Consider the following 10,624-nt stretch of genomic DNA (forward strand, 5'->3'; position numbering starts at 1 on the left):
CCTAATTGGAGCCGGGCTCCCTTGGCGAGCCAAACAACAGCGTCCTGAAACCCCAAAAGCGGGTCCCATTCCCACAAAGAACCGAAGTCATTGTGTAACTCCAGGTCTGGGTCTTTAAGGACCCTGAAAGGGAAAAATAGAGATATTAAAGATGGAAATAGAGCTGTTTTCAAAGATGCAAGCAAAGGATTCGCCATTTTGCACCATCTTAACTCTGGCTCCATCTCATGGTGATTGGTGTCAGAGCCACTGGGCAGTGGTCGTTTAATTCTAAAGTTGCAGAGTCCCTCTCCCTTACCTTAAAGATAGGCTCTCTGATTCTAGATCATTACTGAGGAGAAATGTTCTCACCATACACCTGATCTATACACTACATCATTTTTATACCTTCGTCAGGTTCTATGAACGTCCCCTGCTCCAAGAAAAATATACAGTGCCACTTGACTCTCCCCTCTAAGCTGAGCACTCATCACAGGCGGCATCCTTGCAATCACGTCACAGACAGAATAATGTACCGCACTGTCACTGCAGCCTAATAATTTTAAAATATATGTGTACTATAGCATCCTTCATGTTATATTCCATGCTGGCTGTCTTCACAATACCTTCGTAACCTGTTCTCCTTCATTGTCGAATGTTTGTATATGTATGTACCCCCACTTTTCCTGGGTGTCTCTGGAGAACCTGCTCATTAGCCCCTTGCTAACAGCCACTGGATTCCACAGTGATAAACGCACCTTTCTCCGCCTTCATACATCTAGGATGAATAGACTTTGGTCCGGCCAAGTCCTTGAGGTTGGGGTGGCTCACCCACCTGAACCCTGGTTTGTGTGAATGCTGTGTGAGTTATACTGCATACAATTTATAAAGAAAAATATTTAAGAATGTAAAGTTAAGCAAACAGTTATTAAGTGAAAGGATAAAAATAAAACAAAAAGGGTTCATTACACTTAAACAGTCAAATGTGACTTAAATGGCTCATCTTGAACTTGTCTGTTGACCCTAAGTCCATGGAAGGACACACCACTTGCTCACAATCCATCTCAAACAAACAAGGCTCCTACTGGTGTGTTGGTTCTTCCTTCTTGAAGCCATTCATCTGCACAAATTTGTGCAACAGGGTCGGAATCCTCAGCCATCTTTTCCCACTGTCTTCCCCCAGCTCCCACCAGTAAAGTCAAAGACCCAGCACCCTCCAGAACCTTCTCCAAATTCCTACGCTCTACGTTGAATAACAAGCTTCTTACCTTAGTTCAAACCCAATTAAACTGAAAGCAGAACAGACAGCTCTTACAGAACTGCTAAAATGAAATATCTACAGCAGAGCAGCAAAAATCTTAACCAGAGCGTTACACGCACATCTAGGAATCCCTGCTCCTTAGTACCTCCTAAATCCATTGTGTGAATTCTTCCAAAATCATCATCTCACGTTCTTGAAGTTTGAAATCCATCTGCACTGATAAGCCCATTAAACAATTAATCAGTAGCGTTCTTTATCCGAATACTATTGACTTCATTATCAATACTACCAATTTTCAGGTCAACTTGCTAATCAGACTTCCAGCACTCATATCCAGTGGTTCAGTTCTTTTAAACCCCGGAGGAGGTGAGTTTATTGCTCCCACTGCTTTCACACAGAAAATGCTTCCCAGATTAGTAATCAATCTCATGATCTTTTACTTTAATAATTCCTGCAAAAAACAATCATTTACTACATGACTTTAAGGCATTGCTCATCCAGACTGAGTGTGATCTCATTATGGCAGCAGACAAGGCCATGGACTGACCTGTCGGAATGGGAATGGAAAGTGGAATTGAAATGGGCGGCTTATATTCTGTCTGAATAGCCTCCAATCTGAGCATTGATTTTCTGAACTTCTTATAATTGCCCGCCACCCTTCTCCTTCATCATTCCCCATTCCTGTTTCCCTCTCTCACCTTATCTCCTTACCAACCCATCACATCCCTCTGGTGTTCCTCCCCCTTCCCTTTCTTACATGGCCTTCTAACCTCTCCTATCAGATTCCCTCTTCTCCTGCCCTTTATCTCTCCCACCAATCAACTTCCTGGCTCTTTACTTCACCGTCTCCCCCTCTCCTAGTTTCACTTATTACCTGCCACCTCGTACTTCTTCCTCCCCTCTCCTCACCGTTCCATTCCAGTCCTGAAGAAGGGTCTCAGCCCAAAATGTCAATTGTTTACTCTTTTCCACAGTTGCTGCCTACCTTGCTGAGATCCTCCAGCATTTTATATGCGTTCGTTTGGATCTCCTGTGTCTGCAAATTTTCTCATGCTTGTGACTGATAGATCTCTCTCGGCAGATAATATGGATGGCATTTGACCAAAAGATGTTCCAGGTTGGGGGAGCAGGATTGAGATGGAACTACATGTCTGTGCACTACGATGAGTTGATCATAAAGCATAATCCACCTCCTCTACCTTAAAAATATTTAGCTGTCCTGTCTTTGCGAAGAAGTTTAAAACCACTGGGCTATCCAATGGGGAAGAAGTGTGATTTAGGTGACTTTGACCATGGAATGAGGTAGTTTGAGTATCTCAGGAATTGCTGACCTGGGATTTTCGTGCACAACAGTCTCTAGTGTTTATAGAGAATAGTGCAAAAAATCCGGTAAGCAGCAGTTCCGTGGGTAAAACACCTTATTGATGAGAGAGATTAAATGGAGAATGGCCAGGCTGGTTCAAGCTAAGATGAAGGTGACAGTAAGTCGAATACATTACAACATAAGTGTGCAGGAGAACATTTCTGAACATACAAAACATTGAACCTTGAAATGAATAGGCTACAGCAGCTGAAGACCACGAACATAGACTCGGTGGTCAGTTAATTAGGTACAGGGATACCTATTAAAGTGGCCATTGAGCATATGCAGCCACATAAAGAATATGCAAATTGCATACAGACAGCACTGGAGGAGGAATGAACCCAAGTTGAACCTTGGACAAGCAGCTCCACCAGCTGTGTTACTAATTTGCAACTCCTTGAACGGCTGGTACCTTATGCAAATAATAACCAGATTTAGATAAGGAATGAGTCGAATATTAAAACTTGGCTATCAGTCAGAAACCAGCAGGGGAAGATTTTGGGTAAGATTAATTCTATAAGCCCTTTCTGCCTGTGACCAAATGTGAGCACATTTCATTTTCTTTGAGAAATGCTTGCACAAGGAATATCTCCACTGGTTAGTCTGGAAACCAAGATTCAAATAATAATCATTTTTAGGATATCCATCATAGTGTCAATATTATAATTTTAGTTTGCTCCTTATAGATATTTGACTCCAGAAGTGGGGCTGTGAACTATCTATATTTGTGTACATTCATAAAAAATGGCCAGAGGCAATAGGAGAGAACCTTTCAATTAACAATTCCTGCAAGTAGGGATATGGGGTTAATGATTACATCATTAGAGCTTCACCTGTATGATTTCAAGTTCTCCTCAGTCTTTGTGTCCCCTCTCCTGAAGGCAATGACAGGGGGCCTACATCTAATTTTTCCTTCATCTGATGCATTCCACTGCCTAGTACAGCTAATAATTTTTCATGTTTGACATTAAAGTTTCATGAGTTACTTTCATCATGACTAAGCACAATCCTACTCCAAACCTTCCCCTGCTGCCAATGGTCCAGGAAGTATGTCAATATCTGCAGTCATGCTGACCCATTTTCCACCATGCATAGTCCTTGCACAGTGGTTGTTTTGAAGCATTGCCATTAGATATTAGCATAAACCAGGTTAATTAAACCCAGCGATGTAATGTTAGGAAGCTCCACCTATGGACGGATGAAAACGAGATTCAACCAAATTTTTAAAAAAGAGAACTTGAAAAAAAACGTGGAAATCTGCAGATGCTGGAAATTCAAGCAACACACATTAAATGCTGGTGGAACGCAGCAGGCCAGGCAGCATCTATAGGGAGAAGCTCTGTCGACGCTTCGGGCCGAGACCCTTTGTCAGGACTAACTGAAAGAAAAGATGGTAAGAGATTTGAAAGTAGGAGGGGGAGGGGAAAATGCCAAATGATAGGAGAAGACCGGAGGGGGTGGGGTGAAGCTAAGAGCTGGAAAGGTGATTGGCAAAAGGGATACAGAGCTGGAGAAGGGAAAGGATCATGGGACGGGAGGCCTAGGGAAAAAGAAAGGGGGAGGGGAGCACCAGAGAGAAGTGGAGAACAGACAGAGTGATGGGCAGAAAGAGAGAAAAAAAAAGGGAGGGGGGAAATAACTAAATATACTCCATTAGGTTGGAGGCTACCCAGCCGGTATATAAGGTGTTGTTCCTCCAACCTGAGTGTGGCTTCATCTTGACAGTAGAGGAGGCCATGGATAGACAGATCAGAATGGGAATGGGACGTGGAATTAAAATGTGTGGCCACTGGGAGATCCTGCTTTCTCTGGCGGACCGAGCGTAGGTGCTCAGCAAAATTTGAATAAAAAGCTATGAAAGAATGAGGCGTGGCTGACGAGGCAGCAAACTATAGAACCTAACTAAAAATATAAACTGTTAAAAATGGAGTTAGTGGTTAGTATCTCTACTCTACTAACTGGAAATCCTCAGGGTGAAATGTCTGGAGGAGGGACAGTATTGATAAAAGACTCATTGAGGCTACGGCTATAATGAGCACCAGCTATAGAGAGACGATATTGGCGAAGAGTGGTGACCAAGACCTCGACCATGTAACTGGGAATTAGTTCTGTTAAATCATACCAAGGGATCTGGTGAGTTAAAACAGTTTTTACTGTTCTGAGTGTATCATTTATATTTGAAACATGTTTAGTAGTGTTGTAACTGAGAAATGTTTGGAAATAACAAAGTGATACTGTTATTTTGAAATAGAATGTGTAATTGAACTTATTGTCATGGTCCCATCTGATAATTCCCCCATCTTGCTATTTATCCCCTTGGTTGGGCCTTAATTCCCTCATCTGATTTCCACTTGTTCCCAGTTCCATTAATTACTGCACACCTGGTTTCCATCAGGGAACGTAGGATAAGAACCCTGGCATCACAGCAATGAGCTGCCAGTTTGCTGGTCAATTCTAGTGTGTGTGAACCCTGTTTCCTTAAGACTGTTAGTTCCTAGCTCCACACCATTCCCTGGATATTTTATGTGAACCTTGTCTCGGAGTCAAGTCTCTCCTGGTTACCTGTTCCATGTTTGTGACTGTACTAGTGCCTCTTGACCTTGTCTCTGTGCCTGTGTCCTGCACTTGGGTTTGTCCTCAGTCACATCCTTGCAACACTTTTGGATTGTAATCCTGTTGAATACAGGTTAAGGTTTTATCTGTGTAAGTATTCATGAATCAACTGTCCATAGATAACCCACCATTTCATCCAACAAGCCACCTAAGATCAAAGAACCACCACGAGAGTGACATCTTTTGAGATGTAGAGGATTTAATATGGTTGAATGTGTAAGTTAATTTCTCATTTGAATGATCTGAATTTGATTTTCTGGAAGAACCAATTATTTTTGCAAAGACCTTGGTAAGTTACTGAATGATATTTACTTTGTTTAAAAGCTGCAATGTTGGAGTTAAGCTGTTAGAATTTTGGGGGTGTTGAATTTGAATTTGTTGACATACTAACCTGAACTGAAGATAACCGTAACACTTAAGAATAGGAATTTAATTAGTTTTCTAACAAACTAAGGGCAAATAAAATGGAAAGGTTAGTCTGTAAACATATAAATAGGGAATAACACTAGATCTAATTAGTCAGAGAAATTAGACTAATAAAGGTTATTCTAATTAATCTCATTGTTACTAACTCAAAGGAATTTGGTTTTTGTTTAATATCTGAGATTTGAAACCTACACAGAATTTTGGAATTTTGAATTGTTCTTACTCATGTAAATATTTTGTAAATATTGTTAATTTTTATAAACAAACTTGCCTCTAGAAATGTGTGTTTTCTATTCACTGATGTCTTCTGAAACCTAGGGCTTCTGATGGCCCACTAGCACCTAGTGTAGTACTATGTAATTTGATTTTCAAATAAGGAGTGTGGCGATCAGTCACACGAGATATGACACACACTACACAGGTGTTACATTGAACCAGACAGAATCAGTTCTCCTCAGCAATGTTGGGATGTAAAAGGCAAGTCAACACCTTTTTCTCAAGCTACTGTGGGCTGATGCAGGCTGAATGTGAGTTCTGAAACCTGATCCTATTGGCCAGAAATTCTGGAACAGATTCACTACTATATCTAAAACCAGCTTACATAGTGTCTGCTGCCTTATCTGGCCATGTTTTGGAAGCTGTGTGGACCCTGAAGTAAGGACACTGGCAAATTCCCTTACACTCATCATTTGACCTAAATGTATGGCAGTCCTATATTACTATCTTTTGAGGACAATATGTCCAGAGGCTGCTGTATAATTCCCTGGGAAAGTCTTGGACACTATCTTCAAGATAGTTTTAATTATTTTTTTTTGTTTTATTTACTGAAATACATGTGGCGCCACCCAGCAATCCCCCCAATTTAAACCTATCCTAATCCCTAATCATAGGACAATTTACAAAGGCCAATTGGCTTACCAACCAGTGGGTCTTTGGACAGTGGGAGGAACCTGAAGCACCTGGAGGAAACCCACGTGGTCAGGGGGAGAACGTACAAACTCCTTGCTGGCAGCAGTGGGAATTGAACCCGGGTCGCCTGTACTGTAAAGCGTTGTGCTAACCACTGCACTACCATGCTGCCCCCTGAGTTCTGCTCATGGAAGTAAAGATTACTGAAGCTCAGATTCTTCAAACCTTCCAGTGGCAAAAGCTATCATCTGCCATATGTTGCTGCACACCACAGCATAGGGAAGTCACTATCAGTCTGCACAGGCTTTAAAAAGGTATGCAGCCTTATCATCATCCTTATCCAATTCTACAGTTTCAGAGCCAAATTTTGAATTCTCCTATCAAGCCAGAAGATAATTTTTTGCCTCCTATGTAAAATGTGTCCTCCATAAATATACCTCTCTAATTTAGCTGCTCTTTGAAGAGCCAGCATCAGAGTAGGTTATTGGAATCTGTCATCAATCTTCTTCCTTCTCTGCTTCATGCACAGCATTAGTTTCCTCCACACCACTTGTACAGTGGCCTCATTAAGGAGCAAAATAAATCCTGTGCATCTTTTTTATGACATATATCAGCACCCTTTTATTATACATTGTGGTGATTACAAACACTTAGAATGATTCTGATATTGGGAAAGAAACAAGCCTCAGGAGCTTCCCTGGGGATAGTGAGTTGTAATTGTCCATTGAACAGGATGGCTTCCCAAGTCTGCCAGAACTTCCACAAGGAATGTGAAGATGCAGTCAACAGACAGATTAACATGGAGCTCTATTCCTCCTATGTTTATCTCTCCATGTCCTTTTACTTTGACCGGGATGACATTAGCCTACAACACTTCAAGTTCTTCAGGAATCAGTCCCTTGGGGAACAGCAGCATGCCAAGAAATGGATGGAATTCCAGAACCTGCGAGGAGGCCGGATCGTGCTGGAGGACATCCAGAAGCCAGAGCAGGATGAGTGGAGCAACGGTCTAGAGGCGATGCAGACAGCTCTGCAGATGGAGGAGGACGTGAACCTGGGTCTCCTGGATCTGCATGAGCTTTCCAGTCAGCATGGTGACCCTCATCTGTGTGACTTCCTGGAGAAGAACTACCTGGAAGAGCAAGTGAAGATGATCAAGAAGCTTGGAGATTACATCACCAACCTGAGGAGACTAGGAGCCCCCAAGAATGGCCTGGGAGTGTACCTATTTGAAAGACTGCCCCTGGAGGAGAAGGAATAGAAAGACTTCATGTTATTATCTGTTAAAATTGTAAAAAACAAACTCTCTATTTGTGTGAATCTGAACTAGACTAACTCAAAGGTATTGGAATGGTATATCAACTGAAAATAAATGTCAAAATGTAAAAAAAAGAAACAAGAGAAATATCCATTAGTTGCCGAAAGAACTTTGCAGTCAACTCACAGTAAAAATCTAGTTTACTTCCACATTCTTTCAAAGATTTCCATCAATTTTGAGTAACTTCTTTGTCACATTTTCCAGCATAGGTTAATTTGCTAATACACACTCAGACAAGTACTTATACTGATGATGCTGAATTGGCTTGGATAGTCCATTGTTTTTTTTTAGTTTTCATAGCATCTTTTTTCTGGAAGTTGCTCTAAGTACAAATGCTTATCACATGATATGAACCTTCACCAACAGTATTCAGACATACATACACTCAGTGGCCACTTTATTAGGTACAACTGTACATCTCCTCATTAGTGCAAATACTGAATCAGCCAATCATGTGGCAGCAACTCAATGCATCGAAGCCTGCAGACATGGTCAGGAGATTCAACTGTTGTTCAGACCAAACATCAGAATGGGGATGAAATGTGATCTAAGTGAATTTGAATCAGAAACAGGTTTATTATCACCGGCATGTGTCGAGAAATGTGTTAACTTAGCAGCAGCAGTTCAATGTAATACATGATAATGTAGTAAGAAAATAAATACATCAATTACTATATATTATATATATGTATATATACATACATACACACATATATTAAATGATTAGATTAAAAATAGTGCAAAATAGAAATAATATATATTTAAAAAGTGAGGTAGGTAGTGTTCAGGGGTTCAATATCCATTAGGAATCGGATGGCAGAGGGGAAGAAGCTGTTCCTGAATCGCTGAGTGTGTGCCTTCAGGTTTTTGCACCTCCTTCCTGACGGTAACAATGAGAAGGGGGCATGTCCTGGGTGACGGGGGACCTCAATAATGAATGCCACCTTTTAGAGGCACCACTCCTTGAAGGTGTCCTAGATACTATGGAAGCTAGTACCCAAGATGGAGCTGACTAATTTTATAACTTTCTGTAGCTTCTTTGGGTTCTGTGCAGTAGCATCTCGTCCCCCCCCACCCCCCATACCAGTCTGTCAGAATACTCACCACAGTACATCTAAAGAGTGTTTTAGGTGACTAACCAAATCTCTTGAGACTGCTAATGAAGTATACTGTGATCCTTTATAGCTGCATCAATACGTTGGAACCAGGACAGATCCTCAGAGATCTTGACACCCAGGAACTTGAAGCTGCTCACTCTCTCCACTTCTGATCCCTCTATGAGGATTGGTTCATGTTCCCTTGCCTTACCCTTCCCGAAGTTCACAATCAGCTCTTTCATCTTACTGATGTTGAGTGCAAGGTGGTTGCTGCGACACCACTCAACTGGCAGGTATGTCTTGCTCCGGTATGTCCTGACATCTCTGTGAGATTCTGCCAACAATGGAATGACCGTGGAATGATTGTTGATGCCTGACGAGGTGGTTTGAGTATCTCAGAAACTGCTGACTTACTGGAACTTTCACACATAACAGTCTCTTTATAGAGAATGGTGTGAAAAACAATGAGTATCCAGTGAGCAGTACTTCCGTAGGCAAAAATCTCTTGTTAATGAGAGAGCTCAAAGGAAACTGGTCAGAGTGATTCAAGCTGACAAGAAGGAGACAGTATCTCAAATAATCAGATGTTACAACATTAGTGTGCAGAAGAGCATCTCTGAACACACAACACATCAAACCTTCAAGTGGATGGGCTACAGCAATAGAAGACTGCAAACATGCAATCAGTGAGCATTTTACTAGATACAGGAGGTGCCTAATGAAATGGCTTTTGAGTGTATATGCACATATACACCAATTACTGAATCAAGATTACTCCATATGCAGTTTAGTTTTTTGGTGAAAGGTATGTACTCTTTTGGTATTTTACTGTTACCCATTCCAGACACTAAGCATATTCTATCCTGAAGTACATGTTACTGTTGCAGCACTTCTCTTACCATTGATATCATGCAGAACTTTATAACGTCTGCTAATTAATTGCAATGAAAATATTGCACATGTTGAGACCTTATTACCATTCTATCCTAAGAACCTGTTTTGATACTAAAAATATAAATTGTTCTTCACACATTTAAGTGCACCTCTCAACTTAATCAATGTCTGGAGAATAAAATAATATTAGAACAAAGTTTTAGCCAAAACTGTGGGTTAAAATAAAATCTGAATTTTATTTAGTTTTCTACTGTAATCATCTGTGGTGCATACAGTTCAGCTGTGCAGTCCAAACTCAGTTCAGTTTGTCCAGGAATAAAATTGCCTTCAAAGTCATCAGCAGATCTTCATGGATAAGAATTCGTGTTTGCTGTCAGCCATGGTTCACAGTTGGAGCTCCCACCTCTAAGGCACGTTCCACTCCAATGATTTTAGATTCTAATTCAGGTTAAAATATCAAAGCAGAACATATTAACCAGACCCCGTTGATCATATGGTATTGTTTCATTTTAAAGCAGGGTAAGGGAGCCATTGCTACTGCTCTTTCTTCAACCAGCACTATTGAAACAGATGATCTGGTTATGATCAAGCAGCTGTTAGTGGGACTAACCTGTGTTACCTTGTAAAAGTACCAGCAGCAACAGAACACACCCGGAGTCTGGTTTTGCTGTTAACAAAACACCATTTATTTTAGTAACTACTTCATATAGTAACTTAAACCAGGTAAATCAAGAGTTAGCAGTGTTCTGCATATGTATGTGTGT

At 41.0% G+C, this 10,624-nt stretch overlaps 1 protein-coding gene across 1 annotated transcript; it reads left to right on the forward strand.

Moving 5' to 3' along the window:
• The first annotated feature begins 7,284 nt into the window (after positions 1-7,284).
• LOC132380329 (ferritin heavy chain, oocyte isoform-like) lies at positions 7,285-7,812 on the forward strand. The gene has a single exon (XM_059949080.1). It carries the CDS (start codon positions 7,285-7,287, stop codon positions 7,810-7,812), a length of 528 nt encoding a protein of 175 aa, XP_059805063.1.
• The last annotated feature ends 2,812 nt before the right edge of the window (positions 7,813-10,624 follow it).

This window comes from Hypanus sabinus, chromosome 23, assembly GCF_030144855.1.
Source record: "Hypanus sabinus isolate sHypSab1 chromosome 23, sHypSab1.hap1, whole genome shotgun sequence".
In the NCBI taxonomy this organism is placed as follows: domain Eukaryota; kingdom Metazoa; phylum Chordata; class Chondrichthyes; order Myliobatiformes; family Dasyatidae; genus Hypanus; species Hypanus sabinus.

Coding starts and splice junctions, on each gene's coding strand:
- LOC132380329 (XM_059949080.1), top strand. CDS start 7,285: ATGGCTTCCCAAGTCTGCCAGAACTTCCACAAGGAATGTGAAGATGCA.